At 37.8% G+C, this 24020-nt stretch overlaps 1 protein-coding gene across 1 annotated transcript in view; it reads right to left on the bottom strand.

The window, feature by feature from the left end:
- Window positions 1-24020, bottom strand: part of ND-19 (NADH dehydrogenase [ubiquinone] 1 alpha subcomplex subunit 8) — a 62742-nt gene that overhangs the window by 33994 nt on the left and 4728 nt on the right. Inside the window, exon 2 of the mRNA XM_067147545.2 lies at window positions 10193-10368. Within this exon, the coding sequence (XP_067003646.1) occupies window positions 10193-10368 (176 nt within the window). The remainder of the gene's footprint in view (window positions 1-10192; window positions 10369-24020) is intronic.

Genomic DNA, 24020 nt, shown 5'->3' with positions numbered 1-24020 from the left:
AGAGGACAAATTGGGGCAAATATTCATTTATAAGAAGGGGAGTTAGTTATTGGAATAACTTAGCAAGGGAGATGTTCAATAAATTTCCAATTTCTTTGCAATCATGTAAGAAAAGGCTAGGAAAACAACAGATAGGGTTATCTGCCACCTGGGCGACTGCCCTGAATGCAGATCAGTAGTGACTGATTGATTGAACCTGCACCTCCTTCTTAGTCTCCTTACTTCTCTGTTATAATATAGAGAATCTTTACCCTTCCTTACCACCTTGAAAGATACAAACCTATTTTCACATTCCTCAACAATCGCTTAAAATCATCCCAGAGTCTGTTTATATTTTTATTACCGTCTTCCACCTATCATAGTTACTTATTAAAAACTCCCTCATGCATGTTTTATCAGCCATATGGTACTGCCTAATAGTCCTAATTTTAATATCTTCCTTTCTTTCACATTTATTTTTAATTACCACAAAAACAGCTTTGTGATCACTAATACTATCTATTACTTCGGTTTCTCTATAGAGCTCATCTGGTTTTACCAGCACCACATCCAGAATATTTTTCCCTCTAGTTGGTTCCATCACTTTCTGTATCAGGTGCCCTTCCCATATTAAGTTAATGACCTACATACTCACTCCATAGTCTCATTTAAATCCCCAATCACCTTCCAGTCAGTATCCCTTCTACACAGTATTCCACTGATAATCTCCACTTCCTAAAACTTCACCCGTGCTGCATTTACCAGGTCCCACACACCCCCATTTGTTGGTCATGCTTCCTGTCGTTCGCATTACCGTCCCAATCGACATTTGGTAAATTGAGACCACCCACTACAATCACGTTCCTTTCCTTATCGTTTCCTACATAGCTGATTATTTTATCAAATAATTCTGAATCAGCATCTTCGCTACCCTTTCCTGGTCTGTACACTCCAAAGACATCAAGCTGCTGCTTATCTTTAGAGATGAGCCTTACCCCTAAAATTTCGTGTTTGTCATCTTTAACTTTTTCGTAGCTTACAAATTCTTCTTTCACCAGAATGAATACTCCCCCTCCCACCATTCCTATCCTATGATACACCCTCCAGTTCCGTGAGAAAATTTCTGCATCCATTATATCATTTCTCAGCCATGATTCAACTCCTATTACAATATCTGGTCAGTATATATCTATTAATTACTTAATTCTATTCCTTTCTTCACAATACTTCTACAGTTGAGCACTAACATTTTTATGTCATCCCTACTTGACTTCCAGTTCCCTGTTCCCTTAACACTGCTCCCTAGGCTACAGTGTTTCCCTGAATACATCTCCCTATAACCCTTCTACACAAATTTGCTAACTTATATGTACCACGTTGAAGGTTAGGTCAAATGTTCCACCTTTACAATACCAAGATTCTTTATTAACTAAATATTTACATGATTTTTAATTATATTGGGACATGTTTCGTCTACCTTGTAGACATCATCAGCCATAAAAACTTTTGAGAAAAAGCTACAAGGACAAGGACAAAGTAACACATTAAAATAATTCGGATAACCGAATATGTCATTTAAAATGGTGAAGAATTCAGAACTGTTTTGAGCACAGCACTTAAGAATACCGTTGACATTAAAATTAAAATTGTCCACATGGGATGATTCAGTAAAAACTTTGCGTTAAAATTCTTCCTTTTTGAGTGATGTGTTAATATATAATATTCTGTTATGTCGTGAAGGCTTGATAATGAATTGCACAATGTTCATTCCAATAGGATAATAACGATGTATAAGAAATCCAGCGAGCATATGTTAAAGCCGTCTTATTGGTGTAGTGTTGGCATTTCCTGTTGAGAAGTTAGGTGGAAAATTTGAACGTGATGACGTAATGTGGAATGTGCAGTAGAGGGCCCTAGAATAAGAAAGATAGCTGTTGTTAGTGTTAAAATAGGCAAGTTCTTTTTTTGTGTCTTGAGATGTAAAGTAATGAAAAAATGAAAAATGAGAAGTGCGGCACATCTGATTACTTACGGTCTCGCCTGTCTGACAGCGACTAGTTCAGTGTGGAAGCCTGTGGTTGACTGAGAGCGAACTATGGAGGTCGTGTGTGAAGGGAGCCGCCATGAGGGTAAATTAGGGGAAGGTTAGGATCAGTAGGCGGGAAGCCGTCACATGGAAGCTTGTTAGTGGGTTTGTCAAAGTAAGAACTATTGAGCAATGCCTCAAAAATTACGTTCGCAGTTTCGGAAATTTCATTCAAATTGTGAAAGGGATTGCATTTATGATCTATATTAATATAGATGTTTTCTAAAACATTGAGTAAAGTGCTTTTATTATGAAAATAAAGAATTTTTTAAGTCCTGTTCTATGGAAGTGAAGGAGCGATTGGATTCTGTCATGTGAGTACTCATGGCGGAGTACCTTCTATGTTTAGCGGCGTTGATATGTTCCTTATATCTAACTGAAAAGCCTCTTCCGGTTTGCCCAATGTAGCTCGCGGAACATTGGTTACACTTTAACTTATAAACGCCTGACCTATTATATTTATTCATAGCGTTGTTAATTTTATGTTGGTTGTAAAAAAGATTAGTATTATTGTTGACTGTTTTAAAAGCAATGTTGATCTTATGTTTCTTGAGGGTGTTGGTGATATCATAAATCTTACTATCTGTATAAGTGAAAGTGGCGTATTTGTCTGTTTTTCTTTTTGTTTCTCTAAGTAAAGTTGAACTGGATTTGTTAGTAACTTTATTGATTATCCTGTCAATGAAATGCCTACTAAAACCATTTTTACTCGCTATTAAGCGGATAAATTCAAGTTCTTTTTTACGATTAGCATTTGATAAAGGGACGTGAAAAGCTCTGTGGATTAAACTATAAAATGTTGCTCTTTTTTGAGATTCTGGATGCGTTGAGTCTTGTCGAATAGTATTAATAGTTTGGGTGGGCTTCCTAAATATGGTATAAGAGAATTTGTTGGAGCTATTGTTAATAGTGACATCTAAGAAGTTTAATGAATTATTGACTTCCGCTTCGGAAGTAAACTTGATCCATGGATCGACTGCATTCAACTGTTCAAGAACGATATCGCCGTTGGAGACGTTGTGATCTATTAAAGTAAATGTATCATCAACAAAGCGTGTCCAGAATACGATACCTTTAATTTTGTTAAGAATTTTGGAATTTTTCAAGTGGTCTAAATAAATTTCTGCCATTATTCCTGAAGCCGGGGAGCCCATAGGAAGACTATCCTGCTTATAAATTTTCCCATTAAAAGTGAAATAGTTGTTGGAAGTTACAAATTCTAAAATATTTAAAAATTCTTCTATTTCTTGTATGCTTAATTTTCTGTGTTTTAGAAAATTATCCTTGATAATCTTTAAAGTTTTCTTGAATGGTATATTGGAATACATGTTTTTAATGTCAAATGAGTACATTTTTTGTTGCGGCTGTAATTCTAGGTTTTTTGTCAAATTACAAAATTCTATAGAATTCTTGATGGAGTTGGGATTTTCAAATTTGTAGTATTTCTTCAAGAAATTATGAATAAATTTGGAAGTTTTGTAAGTCGGGCTGTTCCTGCAGTTAACTATGGGTCTTATGGGAATATCTATTTTGTGGACTTTAGGCAATGCTTTAGCTGTGGGGATACTGGGATTCATATTAATGAGTTTTTGAGAATCATGTTCAGTAAGAATAAAGGACGTTTGTTTCAATAATTGTTTTAAGTTTTTTTGGATATTGTTAGTAGGATCTTTTTTTATCAGTTTAAAAGAGTTATCAGAAAAGAAGGTTTCAGTTTTTTGCACGTAAGTTTCTTTGTTCATAATAACTGTGGCATTGTCTTTGTCCGCTTTCGTGACTATTAGATCATTTTCGTTAATCTTCTTTTTTAACGAGTCTATGGCTTTTTTGGGAAATTTTTTTTGCGAATATTAAGTCTAATTTCTGTTTGGCTGTCAATTGGTAGTTTTTGTATGGCGTTTTCAGTTTCGGCAGTGATAGTAATGGCATCTTTCAACTTAAAAGCAGTAGGCCAATTGAATTTAGGGCCCTTCTCTAAAATTTCAATATCCGAAGCGCTAAGTTGGGCATCAGAAAGATTTATAACCGGATCATGGAACTTCACGTCTTCCAAGTCGGAATCGATGTGCCTATTGTATGGAAGGAAGTTTTTATTGTGACTATTATTACGCAAAAGTGTGTTGAATTTGTTGTCTAAAGTGGCCTGTTTTTTGACAATTACATTCTCTATCTTCGTAAGAGCGAATTTCTGAAAAGAATCCCATTCTAGAGGGGTTAGGGAGGACGAAGCAAACAGATGTGCTTCATATAACTTTGTGTTAAGTAAAGATTTTTTCCTGTGTAGAAACTTAATTTCATTCCTGATCCATAATGAATTAGACCTAGATTGGGTTTTTCTGTGCCAATAAGAACTGTTGTTCTTATTTTGATTGAACTTCAAAAAATTTGGAATGAGTCCATTATGTAAACATTTCTTCAAGAAAGCAATGTCCTTGCCTATTTTTGATAGCTTAATCTTAAAATTCAAGTAGGTGTTAGCTTTGTTTGCCTGGTTGGCATAATCATTACATAAAATAAACTTCATTATAAAGCCCGTATTGTCGTGAGTATACGTTGAAGGTTAGGTCAAATGTTCCACCTTTATATGCGAGAAGGCCATGAGAAGAAAAGAGAAGACGGTCACTCCACACAGACTAATATTGAAAGTCGTGGACTTAAGTTTTGATCACCATTCATTCATTTATTTACTTAGTGTATGGCTTTACAGATATAATACATACGTACATCATTTTGGAAAACAAATTATATCTCTATGTCCAGGTTGTTTATGCAAACTAACTGTTTCTGGAAACACATCAGCAAAATTACTGATGTCATTGATGCTTTCACGGCCCGTACTTATAGACATGATACTGCTTAGGCTTTTGGGCTTATGCCGTGTCAAGAAAATAAGGTGAAATTCTTTATGTTTCGCAGAGAACTGTGTTCTGCGTCATCAGAAGAAAATCTTGACTGTCCACAAGAAAGACTTCTACAAATACTCTTTAAATTTAAACGTTATAATAGAAGTGGAAATGGTACGTTCATTCGCCACCAGATGGCTCCCAGGACATGGCACAGTGCTGTGGATAGTCGAGAATTTCTTCTGACGACGCAGGGCACAGTTCTCTGCGAAACGTAAAGAATTTCACCTTATTTTCTTGACACGATATAAGCCCAAAAGCCTATACAGTATCAAAATCACTGATGTCGCCACTGTACTTTCTTTTAGGAACTGGGTCTTGCTGGGTAACCTTAGTATGAATTAAAATTTATGGAAATCTTACTTGGAAATAGGTAACCTTAGTAACATTAGTAGGAATCAGAATTTATGGAAACCTTACTTGAAAATACTTTTAGAAGAGAGATGTGTTCATCGCACTGTCCTGGAACCCACCATCTTACGGAAATCTTACCCGGTCGCTTGTAAAATATGTTACACTAGAAGTTGCCTCTTTTAATGGAGGATTATGGCTAGTGATTCATTCATCTGCGTTTCGACCTTGAGAATGGCTTTGTACATCAATACTGTGCGATGCTGGATAGTCTGCTTAGAGGCACCACAATGCAGTTAAGATTTAGACATTCTTTATATTTGTAGTGAAAAATCTGCACAGTTACCTTTGCCCAATCGTATCCTGTTAAAAGAAGACCAGGTTTTACGAGAAAGCTAAAATCCAGATGGCAGCGATGAACCAATGTGTGGCAGAGTTGACTTAGGCCTAGTATCGTCCTCCCTGCCATACTGAAGTTGGTATTCTTCACTTCTATTGCAGTTCTTATTGATGGATTTCAAGACCTTAAGACTATTCAGATGGACATCAATGATGTCGCCGTGTATTGGTAATTATAGTCGCAACACAAACTGATGACCGGCTGTTGAAACAATAGGACTATGACTAGCCAGTTGTTGAACGTAGCAGTTTTCAGGAAAATGCAAATAACAATTTATTCTGTTCACCCTGCCTAGACAATATGTTAATAATGCACTTGTCTATGCATTAAATTATGCAGGTTTAGGAACATGCCGACTACACAATACAGTAGAACCTCAATAATTCGAAATCGGTTAATTCAAAACCCCGCCTAATTCGAAGTAGCTCTCATTCCCGGAAACATGATATACGGTTATGCATGTTATTTAAATTGTTTAATTCGAAATACAGATAATTCGTAATTCGCAGTACAATGTCGGTCCCATTACCGAAATTCAGACTTTTAATTCAAAACTGCCTTTACATTTTAAAACAATAGTATGTTACAGAGTAATTTAAATTCAAATTTTATCCGTGTCATGATGGAACGCGTCTTTCGGAACGCAAGGGTAGCTTTCTACACTTTCACACACTTCAGTGTGTCTACAGTGTGCTTCATAACAGCTAAGTTCTAGTGAAATCGGAATTCTTTTTATACAATGTTTTAAGGAACGCCGTAATATCACGCAGCAGGCAATGTGCGGAGAAACAGAATCCGCGAACACTGGCGATGCCGACAGTTGACGAGAAAGCGTGGCTCATATAATCAATTTATAGGCACCGAACAATATTGTCATTGTCGATGAAATCTCATTGCTTTCTTTTAATGCCGAGCCCAAACAGTCTCATGGTTTTAAGGGAGAATGTGCCAGCCGGGCAATCATACAAGGGTGGGGCTCATTGTACTGTGTTGCAATGCACATGGAAGCAAGAAACTGTATCCCCTCGTCATAGGAAAGTTCGATAAGCCACAATGTTTTAAGGGCATCGGTCATTTTCCGTGAAAGTACAATGCATCTAAAAATGTAAAGAGTACAGTCATCAAAAAAAGAAAAAGAATGCATTTGCACACGAGAACCAGCATAGTTTATCCTCGTCTTTGAATCATGTGATTTATTTTTTTCTTTCGTTGCGTGAGGTTATGTTTGTCAATGATTTATCCAAGTGCATTATTTGAACATTCTAAATGCACCTTGTTGGATACATTTTGGAAATAGTTTTTTTCCATGGCATTTGAAAAGATTAAACTGTGAATCAAGGTGACTGCATGCATTGATGGGTCGTAGAATACTTTGTGATGTGGCAAGTGATTACATTTTTGAAGTACGGTACGGGAGAAGTGCCATGGTGGGAAATCGTACAAGGATAGAGTGACTGTATTATGTTGTCATGCAGAAGGAAGCGAGAGACTTTCTTCCCTCGTCATAGGAAAGTTCCACGATGTTTTAAGCGCATCAGGTACTTTCTGTGCAAGTACAGGGCATCTAAAATGCATACAGTACAGTAATCCAATGAATAAACAAAAAACACTCGCACATGGGAGCCAGCGTAGATTTCTCCTCGTCTTTGAATCGTATTTTTTTCTTTCGTTGCAAGAGGTTATGTTTGTCAGTGAGTCATTCAAGTGCATTATCTGAATACTCTAAATGCACTTTCTTGGGAGCATTTTGGAAATAGCTCTTTTATTCCATGGCATTTGGAAGTTTTAAACTGTGAATCAAGGTTAACTGCATGCAGTAATAGGCCTTAGAATATTTTGTAACGCGGCAAGGGTTGGCACTTCTGAATTGGCGGTTAATTTGAACACCGATTTTTGAGTCCCAACGACTTCGAAAGAGGTTTTACTGTATATTTTTAATAAATTGCCTTTGTTCTAGGGCCTTGGTGTAGACAGTCCAGTATTTTTGAAGAAATTAAGTTCTTTGAACAGTAATGTGAGAATTAAACATAGAATGAAGAGCAATTGTTTTGTTATTGGCTGTCAGATGATATCGGGAACTGAAAGGACAAGAGAAAGGGTAGATACATAAAATAATTGGCAGCTGACCCAGTCGCTCGTAAAATATATTACTTAATGTACACTAGAAATTGCCCCTTTTAATGGAGGATTATGGCTCGTGATTCATTCATCTGCGTTTCGACCTTGAGAATGGCTTTGTACATCAATATTTTGCGATAACTTCCGTAGTGTCTAACCAAGTCATATTCCATGCCACTTTGTGCATCCTTAGGCACAACTATAGAAAGAGACACGCAAGGATTAGTAACACGAGCCACCACCAGGTGGCGCACGCGAGTTTACTGTCGCACTAGAAGTGCTTAGATGGAGCGCCGAGAGGAACGACAATGCTGCCAACTGTATTTCTTGCATTTTAGAATCCCTTATATGACTTTTTTCTTGCTGTGCGGACAGTATGCGCCGCGGCCATAGTTAAGAGCCTCACAAAGGGAGTGTGGTTCTCGAAGGGAGCCACTGTTCTCATTTCAGAGATTGGCCTCGAGGTGCAAAAATACCTTAAAGCTAATAAATGATCTTTATATCTCGCGCCGAGGCCATTTCAAACTTCCCTGGCCGCTTCATAATTTTTTTCTTCTGCAATGGTTGGTAACACAATCTTGGCCTCCTCCTAGGTGTCAATGACGTCATCCTCTTCCATACGTGAACCAATCACCGTTATAAGCAATGGAGTATGGCGTCTAAAACAGTATTTTTGGTTATAACAGCAAATGTACTTCTAGGGGCGGGTGGGGTGGTTCCTGGCTAGCGTATTGAACATTCCTCTTCCACAATCATTTTCAGGTGAGAATAGCAGCATTTAAAATAACATTTTATGTTATAATTCTTGTGTGTCCCTTTCTATATTTCTACCCATACTTATTGCGTTATTCAATGAATTACATTTAAAATATGCCTGTCTAGCTGCAGCCTTAACCTTTTCACAATTGTGCTTTTTGCAAGAAAATAACAGAAAACTCATTGATGCTGGAAACCATTTACATTATCATGGCAGGAAAATTACACAAGTAAATATGTCAGAAATATTCATAACAGTACACAGCCAACATCGAAATGGCACCCAGGTAGGAGAAGAATCCAGAGATATTTAAATACTGGGAGAATGGATAGGGAACAAAACCTGTCATTGAGGATCAACAAGATGACCCTAGTGTATAAACTAACCATGAACATCTACACCGAGGAGATGATCTCAATCAGTGCAGAACTGAGACACTGACTATCTGTAATCTGTCTGGAAGCCTTATATGCAGATGAATGAACTTGACAAAATCAGGATTGGTCAAGTTGGAACATGGACCCAGGATAGGGAGGTTCTCCCCGGTATGCTGGCATCAGGTGAAACGGACCTAGAAGAAATTGGAATATAAAGAACAGAAATATGCAACAGGGAAATCTACAAGTCTAGAATCATGAATATCAACAGTTTCCAAGAAAAGATTAGATCCTGGACTCAACCATCATGGATGGAAGGAAGGATACTGAGTGAAAGAAAGGAATGAATCAAAGCTCTGAAGAAGCTGAAATAGAATTAATTTGGCCCAAAGTCAGCCTAAATTATAAGAGGAATATAAATACTGTAATATCTATTTTATCCAAATTTATAAACTGTCAGGAGATCATAATTATGAAGAACTCAAATGAGAGCTTGGCATTCTTTAACCAATCTGTCAGCCTACATTGCCCCCACATTAAGAAGTCAAATATTTGTTCTTTTAGCATAACATTTTCACAGTTCTAGAAATTCTTGTACACTGATATCAGTTATAAGAAGGTTAATTATATGAACAACTGAAGTAAATTTTTTAACTGTTGCAAATTCATTCCTGTAGCTCTAACTTACTACTTGGATCAACTGTGAACTTTCAAACAATTCAGGAATTTTTAATTATATAATATTTATAAAGATGACTATTGCACAGGATGCAGCAAAACAAATACTCTTGAAATTACAAACATGCTCTGAACATCAAAATACGTCATTAAAACATGTAAGGTTGATGACGGCAACATATAGGGTACTGTAGGTGGATCATCTGACAGGAAAACAAATTCTTGCAGCATGCCCTGAATTTATGGTAACCTGTGTTCATGTGTTGTAATTTAAGTATTGTTTGTTTCACTGCACTACACTTTAACAGTGATCAAGAGAAAGTTTCAACAATTTTCTCTCAATATTGGACAATAATGCAAACAATCACAGAACAGGCATTTTAGAAAATAATGTTTTTCATCCCAGAAAGTGCTTGCAATTTCTTTACCGACAGAAAAAGCTAGCAAATTAAATTTTCAACATTCTTCGAAGATATAAGTTAATGAAGACAAAGAAAATAATGTTAGAAGATATAGTTGAAGAAGATTAAACATTGTACTCACTGTTGGAACTCAAAAAGACTGCTTGACTTATCTAGACAATTGGCATATTGAGTGAACTCATCGTAGCAAGACGACTTCACTTTGCGGAAGAACTCTAGTGCACAGCTAGTAACATCTTTTCCCTCATTGATACACTTCCTGGGATCATCAAGTTCTTTTCGACATAACATAAATTCCTGAAACCAATAATAATAATATTAATAATAATAACAATAATAATCATCATATGATCTTACCTACTGATTAAATGCTATTTAGGCTGCCTGCATTTCTATTTTGATGGTCTGTTTTACTCTACCAGATGGCAGAGAAACTGGAAATCTATGGGAGATTTTTATTGCTAATACTGTTCACTGAACACAGAGAATCTGTCACTGGAGATCTTTTATATGCCAACTAAATTTGTTACGAAATGGTGAATGAACTCTTTTCCCTAACATTGACAGTTAACAGAACACAGACAGCCAAAGTACAGTCCATCAAGCAGCGTCTGTCAACAGAAACAATTCCATCATGATCATCAAGTGGCAGGGCAATGTCTCTATTCTCACCATTTTCGAGGAAACAGGTCTTACCAATATAGGATAGAAGCTATTATCATTGGTCGTCGGCTTAGTGCGAATGCATGTTTTAAGCAAGAATTGGCCTGTTTAATCACAGAAGTTTGTATACAAAATGTACCATGTGTGAATCGGTTAGATAGGAATAGTTGTATATTCAATCAAACGTACCAGCCGAGGAGTTTAATTATCTCTTAAGCTTTTATGTGTAGGCAAGTCATATTGACCGAGCTTTTACTGATCCTGCAAGTGATTTTAACACTAAGACATTCAGCCCCATGACTGGAGAAGGGCAGAGTTGTGTTTCCTTTCAAAGAGTGATGATACTGGTAAAAGAAAGGACTCTTAACGTCTTGTACAGCCAACCAACCAACCAACGATCTGCATTTAGGGCAGTCGCTAAGGTGGCAGATTCTCTATCTGTTTTCCTAGCCTTTTCTTAAATGATTGCAAAGAATTTGGAAATTTATTGAACATCTCCCTTGGTAAATTATTCCAATCCCTAACTCCCTAACCTATAAACTAATATTTACCCCAATTTGTTCTCTTGAATTCCAACTTTATCATATCGCGGTCTCTCTTACTTTTAAAAACACTGCTCAAACTTATTTGTCTACTAATGTCATTCCACACCATCTCTCCACTGACAGCTCTGAACATACCACTTACATGTAATTAATCTCATAATGGAACCATATTGAAGTTGATACATTATTTTTTTGCTAGTTGCTTTACGTCGCACCGACACAGATATGTCTTATGGCGACGATGGAGCAGGAAAGGGCTACGAGTGGGAAGGAATCGGCCATGGCCTTAATTAAGGTACAGCCCCAGCATTTGCCTGGTGTGAAAATGGGAAACCACGGAAAGCCATTTTCAGGGCTGTCAACAGTGGGGTTCGAACCTACTATCTCCCGAATACTGGCCGCACTTAAGCGACTGCAGCTATCAAGCTCGGTGAAGTTGATAAATTAAAATTATAGAATTTTATTTACAACTACCTATTAAACATATTACAATATACTCACTGGATTATAGTATAATAATGAAGTATCTTAATGGGACATGTATGTATTAAAATTATAAAATTTTATTTACGACCACCTATTCAATACATTACAATATACTCATTGGATTATAGTACAATCATGAAGTATCTTAAATAATGGGACATGTTTTGTTTGGCATATGGATCATCATCAGCCATTAATGCACAAACACTAGGTCAGGCCCCTGAGTTTAGAAATGATCAACATAGTATCCTCATATCAAAGAGTAACCATGTTGTGATAAAAAAAAAAGAGTGATATCAACACAATATAAACAATAGACTTGACATTGTAACAAATTATGTGCAAAATAAAAACAAGTATTTATTGTGAAATGCATTAACAGTAGACAATCTGTAAATTAAAAACATTCATGGTGTTGTTAAAGTATGACAATAGGCATTGTGGAATTAAAATTTACATCAATGCGTGAAGCGTAGATTAAATTAAAAGTTGTGAGATTGGAATTCCTTCAAACCAAAGTTAAAATAAGGTTCGTTGAATCATCGCGTGTACAAGTTGAACCAGTCAAAAGGCACATAACAGCAATACAGACTAAGGTTTACGTATGATGTGGACACCAATGTTTGTGAATTCCATAGGAGAGATACAATCTTGATACCATAAGAGTTCGAGCTAGTCAATATGCACATGCTAGCAATAAGACTAGAAAACTGAACGTGACGTGGAACACCCCTTGACTACTCAGGAATTCAGTCCTGCATCTGTGTTTGGGCAGCCTGTTTAGGATCAGCGCTGCCCACCCTGAATGGGGAAGGCCCTAGAAAATATGGGCTAAACACTGGTAGTCATACTCTCAGCTGGCTGGGAGGCCGCACCCAGTGGGTCACCCCTTATGCGGTCGAAAAACAAAGATTATCAAAATTTTGATTATAGAAACCTGAAATGTTCGAACCCTACTCGATTTGAAAGACAATAACACACCTGAGAAAAGAACAGTGCTTGCCACACATAAGCTTAGATGAATCATTGATATTGCTGCCTTACGTGAAACCAGACTGTCCAGCGGAGGTAAACTTCCAGAGTTCAGCTCAGGCTACACAATCTTCTGGAAGGGAAAAGATGAGGGAGAACACTGCATTCATGGTGTTGGATTCTCTGTGAAGACCACAATGGTGAATAATTATCAGCTAACAACTGTTGTCAGCGAAAGAATTTTCCAAAACTCTCCGAATCCCACTCTCTGGAGCCAAATCCATGACATCTCCACGTATGCTCCCACCTTGGATGCTGATGTGGAATCTAAAGACTAATTCTACAACCTTCTGAGCACTACCATCACCAAAGTACAACCAAGAGACAAACTCTTACTACTTGGCGGCACCGGGCGAGTTGGCCGTGTGGTTAGGGTCACACAGCTGAGAGTTTGCATCCGGGAGATAGTGGGCTCAAACCCCACTGTCGGCAGCCCTGAAAATGGTTTTCCGTGGTTGCCCATTTTCACACCAGACAAATGCTGGGGCTGTAACTTAATTAAGGCCACGGCCGGTTCCTTCCCAATCCTAGGCCTTTCCTATCCCATCGTCACCATACGACCTATCTGTGTCAGTGCGATGTAAAGCCAATTGTAAAGAAAAAAACCTACTTGGCGATTTCAACGCCAGAGTTGGTAAAAATCACCAATTATGGGGCAATGTGATGTGATGGTCGACTGCTCCTTGGTTTGTGTGCTGAACACCAACTCTCTAATCGCTACAAGACCACTCGGATGCATCCTCGCTCAAAGCACTGGCACATCGTTGATTATATCATCACTAGGCAATATGATTAAAAAGATGTCGTCGTTACAAGGACTGCAAGAAATGTCGACGACTGCTGACCAGATCATAAGCTCCTTTTTTGACGGCTGAGAATCTCAATCTGTCGCAAACCAAAAAGATCCATCCACAACCTGCCCGAAAGAAATTTGATACTTCTAAATTTCAAATTGAATCCATTGCTACAGATTACAGAAATGCAATCTCAAACAAACTGGCTAGTCATCCAGTCAGCAGTGATAGTACAAATGAGGAATGGCCACGCTTCAGAAGGTCATCACTGAGTCAGCTGAGGAAACAATTGGTTTTGTGAGTGAAAAACGACAAGAGTGGTTTGAAGAAAATCATCATCCTCATCACCTATTTTGGACTCCAGCAAACCGGGTGCGGGTGTTTAGAAGCCTCTTCCAGTTCGTCCTGTCCATCCACAGCTGATGTTCTACCTTTTGCTGCCAATTTACATCACGTTTTGCAAGGTCTTAGAAATTTTGTTTTTCCCAACTATCATGAGGCCTCCCTCTGGGCCTCTTACCAACAACATTCCTTTCATAGTATGGTCGTAATCGGAGCCATTCTTCTCATATGTCCATAACATCATAATCTGCTTAAATCTATGGTTTCCAACAGGGTTCTGTCCAATCCAAGTTGTTACCGAATACTTTCATTTCTTATTTTCTCTCTCCTTGTCTTTTGGAGACATGACCGAAAAAGTTCATTTCACTGGCCTGTAGGCGACTGTGCAGATCTAGTCAATGTTGCTGCTTCCAGTCTGTATGTTAGAACTGGTACAAGATAGGTTTTGTACAGTTGATGAAAATAATGAAATTAAATGTCTGATCAATGCCAAACGGGAAGCCCATCCATCCTATCTTCAAGATCCGTCTTCCAATGTGCAGAAATCACATTTCTTGGAACTTAAAACAAAAATGTCAGGCACAAATTAGGGAAATCAATAACTGGTGGCAACAAAAAGCTGAAGAACTGCAAAGACTATCCGATGCCTGTGACCTGCAAAACTTCTATGCTGGCATAAAGGAGAGATATATGGTCCAATTCGATCTTCATTGGGGTCACTGAAGACTGCTGACAACGCCATCATTTTAACTGATAATGGAGGAATTTCAGAGCGTTGGAAGGAACATTTCTCTGTGCTTCTAAATTGTGTCTCCAATATCGCTGAGGACTTTCTTCGTAATGTCCCTCAGTAGCACCAACAACCATGCCTGGCAATTCCACCTACATACAGAGACTTCACCAAAGCACTTAATCAGCTAAAACCCAGAAAGGCTCCTGGGCCTTGTTTCATAAAACATCTTTCACTAATATTAGTAAGAAACCAATAATATTAACTAATAATATTAATATCCTCCCCTGCGAACCATGTGACCTTGCCACAGTGGGGAGGCTTGCGTGTCCCAATGAAGCAGATAACCGAGCCGCAGGTGCAACCATATCAGATGGGTATCTGTTGAGGGACCAGACTAAGGAATGGTTCATCGAAAGGGGGATGGCAGCCTTTCGGAAGTTGCAAGTCTGGATGATTGAGTGATATGGCCTCGTAATAATACTCAACATGTCTTAGCTGTGTTGATACTGCTACACAGCTGAAAGCAACGGGAAACTACAGCCGTAACTAACTCCCGAGGATATGCAGCTCTCTCTGTATGAATGATGTACTGATGGCTCCCTCCTGGGTAAAATATTCCGGAGGTAAACTAGTCCCCCATTCGGATCTCCGGGTCGGGACTACACAAGAGGGTGCGATCATCAGGAAGATGGATACCGACATTCTGCGAGTCGGAGCGTGGAATGTTAGAAGTTCGACTCATGGTAGATTAGAGAATCTGAAAAGGGAGATGGATAGACTAAAGTTAGATGTAGTGAGTATAAGTGAAGTACGTTGGCAGGAAGAACAGGATTTTTGGTCAGGCGACTACCGAATTATCAACACAAAATCAAACAGGGGAAATGCAGGAGTTGGTTTAATAATGAATAAGAAAATAGGTCAGCAGGTGAAGCTACTATGACCAGCACAGTGAAAGAATTATCATCAAGATAGACGCCAAACCAATGCCCACCACAATAGTGCAGGTCTATATGCCTACTTGCTAAGCGGACGATGAGGAAATTGAAAGAACATATGAAGAGATAGAAGATTTAATACAATACAGACACTATTTATCCTCAATACTCTTACTTTGTAATAGGCATTTTTCTATATTATAATTGTAGCATGTTAACATAAGATGTTTTTAAAGTGTAACATTTTCAGTGTATTCCTTGTATATTTGTTCTCAATACTCTTAGTTTGTAATAGGCATTTTTCTTTATTATAACTGTAGCGTGTTAACTTAAGATGTTTTTAAAGTGTAACATATTTTCAGTGTATTCCTTGTATGATTGGTTAAGGATTCTGACTTTTGACCTTAAGGTTACCTACAGGCTGATGACACCCTTAACAAGGGGCGAAACATGTTCCTAATAAGTGTACATAGTATTATGTAAATTTTACCCACGTAGCACGTGGCCTGTATTGAATAGGTGGTACAATAGAATAAATTAGTGATAATTTGCTTATATATGTAAAAGGTGACGAGAATCTAATTGTGATGGGAGACTGGAATTCAGTGGTAGGCCAAGGAAGAGAAGGTAATACAGTAGGAGAATTCGGATTGGGACAAAGGAACGAAAGATGAAGTCGGCTGGTTGAATTCTGTACTGATCATAATTTAGTCCTTGCCAATGCTTGGTTCAAACACCACAAACAACGGCTTTATACATGGACAAGACCTGGAGACACTGGAAGGTATCAAATAGACTTCTTTATGATCAGGCAAAGATTCAGAAACCAGGTGTTAGATTGCAAAACTTTCCCAGGAGCAGACGTGGACTCTGACTACAACTTGTTGGTCATGAAATACCATCTGAAGCTGAAGAAATTGAAGAAAGGAAAGAATGCAAAAAGATGGGATCTAGACAATTTGAAAGAAAAGAGTGTGAGGGATTGTTTCAAGGAACATGTTGCAAAAGGAATAAATGAAAAGGCTGAAGGAAACACAATAGAGGAAGAGTGGATAATCATGAAAAATGAAGTCAGTAGGGCTGCTGAAGAAATGATAGGAAGGAAGAAAAGATCAACTAAGAAATGGGTTGATAACTCAGGAGATACTAGACCTGATTTATGAACGACAAAAATACAAGAATGCTAGAAATGAAGAGGGCAGAAGAGAATACAGGCGATTAAAGAATGAAGTGGATAGAAAGTGCAAGGTAGCTAAGGAAGACTGGCTGAACGAGAAGTGCAAGGATGTCGAAGGTTGTATGGTCCTAGGAAAGGTAGATGCTGCATACAGGAAAAATCAAGAAAACCTTTGGAGAAAGGAAATCTAGGTGTATGAATATTAAGAGCTCAGATGGAAAGCCACTTATAGGGAAAGAAGGAAAAGCAGAAAGATGGCAGGAACATATCCAGCAATTGTATCAAGGTGAAGATGTAGATAATTTGGTTCTGGAACAAGAAGAGGCTGTTGATGCTGATGAAATGGGAGACCCAATTTTGAGGTCAGAGTTTGACAGAGCTGTGAGCGACCTAAACAGGAACAAGGCACCTGGAATTGATGACATTCCCTCTGAATTACTGACTGCCTTAGGAGAAAGCAGCATGGCAAGGTTATTCTATTTTAAGTGTGTAAGATGTACGAGACAGGAGAAGTCCCCTCCGATTTTCGGCAGAATGTTGTTATACCTATTCGCAAGAAAGACGGTGCTGACAGGTGTGAAAACCATTGGTTTAGTATCTCATGCCTGCAAAATTTTAACACGTATTATTTACAGAAGAATGGAAAAACGAGTTGAAGCTGAGTTGGGAGAAGATCAATTTGGCTCCAGAAGAAATGTAGGAACACGAGAAGCAATCCTGACTTCACGCCTGATCTTAGAGGATTGAATCAAGACGGACAAGCACACGTACATGGCATTCGTAGATCTAGAAAAGGCATTCGATAATGTTGATTGGACCAAGCTATTTAAGATTCTAAAGGTGATTGGGATCAGATACCGAGAACGAAGAATTATCTACAATCTGTATAAAAATCAGTCTGCAGTGATAAGAATCGAGGGCTTTGAAAAAGAAGCAGCAATCCAGAAAGGGGTGAGGCAAGGCTGCAGTTTGTCCCCCTCCTTTTCAGTGTTTACGTAGAACAGGCAGTAAAGGAAATCGAAGAGGAATTTGGAAAGGAAATCACAATCCAAGGAGAGGAAATCAATACCTTGAGATTTGCTGATGATATTGTTATTTTATCCGAGGCTGCAGAAGACCTAGAGAAGCTGCTGAATGGTATGGACAACGTCTTGGGTAAGGAGTACAAGATGAAAATAAATAAGTCCAAAACAAAAGTAAAGGAGTGCAGTCGAACGAAGGCAGGTGATGCAGGAAATATTAAATTAGGAAATAAAGTCTTAAAGGAAGTAGATGAATATTGTTACTTGGGTAGTAAAATAACTAATGATGGCAGAAGTAAGGAGGACATAAAATGCAGATTAGCACAAGCAAGGAAGAGTTTTCTTAAGAAAAGAAATTTGCTCACTTCAAACAGTGATATAGGAATTAGAAAGATGTTTTTGAAGACTTTCGTGTGGAGCGTGGCATTGTATGGAAGTGAAACATGGATGATAACTAGCTCAGAAAGAGTGTAGAAGCTTTTGAAATGTGGTGTTACAGAAGAATGCTGAAGGTGAGATGGATAGATCGAATCGCAAATGAAGAGATGGCGAGAGGAGATGATTTGGCTAAATTTGACGAGAGAGAGAGAATAATAGGACACATCTTAACCCTTTCAGTCCCAACTTATTATTTTTGGGAGAAACTTTTTTCTTGTTTAGAATAGTTGTTTTAGAACACAGTGATCATGTTTAATAACAATTTTCAAAATTTCCCAAATAAATTTAGAAAATCCAGCATGTTGCTCTAGGTTAACATTGGGACTCTGTGGTAACATTCGAATGCGACATATATATTTCACAGAGCTATTTACATGGTGTTCTTCTGTACACAAAATTACATCTAGCAAACAAAATAAGCTATTTCTAACATTTTCTCACAATATAATTCTACAAAGGTAAATAGAACAGTAAATTATGCTTCAAATGTTTCTTCAATTACTTGTTATGAAATTCGAAGAAGTAGTTCTTAGCTCCTGTCAAGCACAAATTAACACTACATTTAGAGCAGGTCAGCTGGGTGATTCCACTAGGACAACATTTACATCAGCCTTTCCTTTTTTTCTTACTGAGCCAAGTGTGGATATGCATCATACCTTACATCATCGACTGGTCTTGGAGCAAACTTTTCTCGACTGGGTTCTGGAATTGGACTGTCACTTGGTCAGCCACGCTTTCGATTCAGAACTTTCCCTGCTCTAGTCAATGCTTGAGATATTTCTAACTGAAATTGTACAAGGAAATACATGCATTTTTCTCCTTGGTCCTTTTTTTTAATGTTTACCGTACAGTAGCCAACCATGACTACTGCAACACTAATACACCAAAACACAATTCTCATATACCAATTGACCGATCTAATGTCTATTTTGTATAGCTCAAGCAGCATATCTGCTATATCTACTACCCCCATGAACTGATTATATTCTTTCACCGCCGGACTGAGTAGCCCAGACGGTTGAGGCGCTGGCCTTCTGACCCCAACTTGGCAGGTTCGATCCTGGCTCAGTCCGGTGGTATTTGAAGGTGCTCAAATACGTCAGCCTTGTGTCGGTAGATTTACTGGCACATAAAAGAACTCCTGCAGGACAAAATTCTGGCACCTCGGCGTCTCCGAAAACCGTAAAAGAGTAGTTAGTGGGACGTAAAGCAAATAACATTATTATTGTTATTCTTTCACAACTTGGGGACACTCTATTCCCACAGTTTTCTTTTCCGACTGGCTCCATCGTTGGCATTTATCTTCTGGGTCTACACCGATATATGTAGAAATGAAATTGATTGCCTTCCTATTGAACCACAGAATGAGGGCAATGTTGTGTTCCTCTTCCACTCTGTAGTCATATGTGTCTCTTCCTTTCTTCTTTAGGTCATTTTCAGCCATAAGCGGACATTTCCCCATTCTGTCATTCAGGATGGTACCAACACAAAGAATACCCCTTTCTTTCGGGGCAATAGCTAACTGTAGGGAGGAAAACCAATTGTCAAAGTAAACTTTAAAATTTTTATGATCAGGAAGTTCACTTGTGAGAGCCATTACAATGTCGCCAGAAAAACCTAGACCCACATCTTTGCAACTACCCTTCCCGGTATAAAATTCAAAATTCAAAACGATACTTGGGATGTTTTTTCTTTTCTGGGACATGTTCATTTATGCTGTTGTCTAAACTTCCACCAGCACATTGTTCTCCGTAATCTGGATTTGCATCTCTGACCTACAGAACAAATGATTAAATCAAGGCGAGTATGATGTTCATAATACACTATTTATATATAGGCCTATATAGTTACAAAATTCATCACTTGAATCACTTATCTTCGAAGTCAGATATTGTCCCGTCAACAAGCTTCTCGAGAATATCCTCTATTTCTGTCTCTTTCAGTGCCCTACCAAAACGCTTCATATTGCTCATTATTGTTTTGAGGTTAGGATATGATAACACAGTTTACCCCTTGAGTTCCAATGTTGCTTTAGATTAACAACAACTTCAGATATATTTATAACAAAATGATATTGCTAAATTTAAGTATATGTGATACACACGGTATTTTGAAAGGTTTCTACACAAAACAAAATAAATACACTCCTAATTCAATACACTCTCACTTATAAAATGCAGAAAGTAAACACCAAGACATCATCCTCACTGACCATGGAGTGCACCTCTGTCAACTTTTTTATCTAAGATAAATTATATTCAACTTTTCTGCCATCTCTTGACTGATTATGGAAGCTTATACCTGTAGTTAATTCACAGCAACATTGGGACTTAGGGGGAAGTAATAAGCTTAGTGCATGTGTGTACTGAATATCATGTTAACCTAAAGCAACATTGGGACTGAAAGGGTTAAGACACCCAGGACTTGTTCAGTTGGTTTTTGAAGGAAGTGTAGGTGGTAAGAATGGTAGGGGTAGACCAAGGTATGAATATGCCAAGCAGATTAGAGCAGATGTAGGATGCAGTAGTTAAGTGAAAATGAAAAGGTTAGCACAGGATAGGGTGGCATGGAGCTTGCATCAAACCAATCCATGGACTAGCCATAAGATCAGCCGATATACTTGGGATGGACAGTATGGAACACTCATTGATTTTATAATAACAGACCGAGAATGGAGAAGATACGTCATGAATACGAAGACAATTCCCAGTGGAAGTATGGCAGGTGATCATAGATTATTGATTGTGGAATTAAAACAAGTAAAATCCCTAAAATTGTATTGAAGAAGAAACCAAAGATCAGGATTTGGGAATTGGAGGAGGAGGATAAAAGAACTGCATTCCAAGGTTGTATAAAAAGGAAGTTGCCTAACACAGAAATACGAAGTGGAGACGAAGAGTGGGACAATGACAGACATTTGTGGAAGCAGCAATTGAGGTATGTGGGAAAACAAAAGCAAATGTTAAGGGAAAGAAGACACGGTGATGCAAATGTTAAGGGAAAGAAGACACGGTGATGGACAGACAAAATAAAAAAAAAATAAAAGGAACAAGGTGAAGAAAGAAATGGATAAGGAAAAGCAAAAAATGTATCAGAGGATGAGAATAAGATAGAAAGATTATATGTGGAATACAAAAGATTGAAACTACAAGTAAAGAGGAGTATCAAGGAAGAAAAGGAGAAATGTTAGGGAGAGTTTACCAACAAAATTGAGCGAGATAGTCGAGGAAATCAGAAACTACTATACAGAAGATGGATCCATAGTACAGGATGAAAAGGGTCTTCAGAAGGTGATGGCACAGTATTTTGAAAACTTTATAATGAGGATGACTGCTAGGAGGAAGGAGATAAGAAAATGGAAATAATAGATGGAGAAAAGGAAGAGAATCCAATAAGGTTGGAAGCTGAAAGATCAGTGACCGAGCTCGATAGCTGCAGTCGCTTAAGTGCGGCCAAGTATCTGGTATTCGGGAGATAGCAGATTCGAACCCCACTGTCGGGAGCCCTGAAAATGGTTTTCCGTGGTTTCCCATTTTCACACCAGGCAAATGCTGGGGCTGTACCTTAATTAAGGCCACGACCGCTTCCTTCCCACTCCTAGCCCTTCCCCGACCCATCGTCGCCATAAGACCTATCTGTGTCGGTGCGACGTAAAGCAACCAAAAGGTCAGTGAAGACAATGACCAAAGGTAAAGCAAGTGGAAAAGACGAATTCAATGCTGATATGATTAAGGCAGCAGGAAGCATTGGACTACAGTGGCTACACAGAGCCCTCAGTGCCATATGGAAGGATGAAAGGATACCTGAAGATTGGCAAGAAGGAAGCATTGTACCACTGTATCACACGGGGTAAAAATAATGAAAGTCAGAGACTAAAGACTGAGGGATATAATAGAAACACAGAGGAAGAACAATATGGCTTTAGACCAAATAGATCAACAATAGACTTTATATTTACAGTGCGAACGATAATGGAAAAACATCTGGAAAGGAACAAGGAAATCATATTCGTATTTTTGGATTTGGAAAAAGCTTATGATACACTTAAGAGAAAACATGTATGAGAATGCCTACTGAAAAGGAATGTACCAAAATCATTAACCTTCTAAGCGCCAATGTCTTTTCAAAAAGATGTTCAGAATTTATTTTTTATTATTAAAAATAACAGTCATTTCCTTTCAGAATTTCCCAATATAGTTAGTTAAAGACTTACTATTTTTGCAATAAACAGCCTCATTCATTTTCAAGGCCATTCTTTCAGTATATTAGTCTAATCAGCAGGCATATTTATTGGTGTGCTTTACTTGTGTGGCTGTGCAACTTGTCCAATCTGTGTGTAGTTGCTCTTGATCTTTTACTTGTTAATTTATTGCTGTAAAAATGATTATATAGCCATTGTGCTTGACAAAACATAAGTGTGTTTGAGAGGTCTTGGAAAATATACTTGTACTGAATTTTATTATTATTATTATTATTATTATTATTATTTGTAGTATGTTATGTAAGTGTTCTGCAAAAGACATTTGTGCCAAATTTAGTAAGTAATGATATATAAACAAAATGAGTGTATTTAGACTTGTATTTTTGGCTCATTTGTATTTATAAAATAATTATTTTTACTACAGATTTATTTTAGGCACAAAACAAAATTTTCAATATAGCTTCATAATAGGTTGTACTATTCAATAAATATGTTCGCGATGTATAAAAAAATTTTGTTCTACCTACATTTTATTGCTAAACTTTTGTTTTATTTTTAATTAATATTTTTTTGGTTTTGGCTGCCAAATGTTTACTAATGGTCATAAATGAACTGAGTAAGGCTTTATTCGTATAGGCAATCATATTAGTAAACGAATAACGAAAATTTCAAGTTTCTACCTACAGTAACAGCTGAACTGTAAGTGATCAAACAAAAGCTTGCAGAAAACGGAACTGACCTTGCGCTCAGCGGTAGGAAAACCGTAATAGCACGTGGCGCTCAAAGGGTTAATTAACAAGATTAAAAATGTTGTATCATGAGAGTAAAAGCAGTGTACAAATGGGGAGTGGTGACTCTGAAACATTTTATACAAAAACGTGTCTCAAGCAAGGAAGTGCACTGTCGCCATTATTGTTTATTATAGTGATGGATGAAATCATAAAATGAGTAAAACAGAGCATCAGTAGTGATGAACTGAATTTGCAGATGATGTGGTGATTTGGGAAAAGGGAGAAAAGTATTATCCGCACACTTTATCTTGGTGCATTTACACCCTAGTGCTGAATCGGTCGACCTCGGCGATCTTCGAGATTCGTACTGGCAACCTTTGAAACACAAACTACGAATCGCTTAAGCGTCGTCGTGCGACATCTGGTGTACACTTTACGTACTAGTACTGTTGTTTACACAACAAAGCCAAAGTATAGAATTCATGCTCGGAACAAGATTCGCATCGAGAAATGTTTTATCATGTTATATAATATGTATGTGATATAGTTGTTGGCTTAAGATGATAACGGTATAGAAATTTCATATCGATCGGTCATATTCTCGATTCAATTCAGATTTCATTTTCATTAAGTTGGCAGCACCAGGCAGCAATATCGATACCGGGACAGCTCCCTCGTTACTCCTCACCCCCGTACACAAATACACCAAGATAAAGTGTGCGGATAATACTAAGGAGACTGGACATTTGGAATGAAAATCTGATGGAGTTTGGAATGATAATTAGTTATAAAATAAAATTAAAAAAAAAAAAAACTGCAGTCATGCACTGTGGAAAGGAATAAAAGAGAA

This window comes from Anabrus simplex, chromosome 5, assembly GCF_040414725.1.
Source record: "Anabrus simplex isolate iqAnaSimp1 chromosome 5, ASM4041472v1, whole genome shotgun sequence".
NCBI classification, from domain to species: Eukaryota; Metazoa; Arthropoda; class Insecta; order Orthoptera; family Tettigoniidae; genus Anabrus; species Anabrus simplex.
Note: the sequence above shows the minus strand (reverse complement) of the source record. Positions and strands in the feature narration are given on the sequence as shown.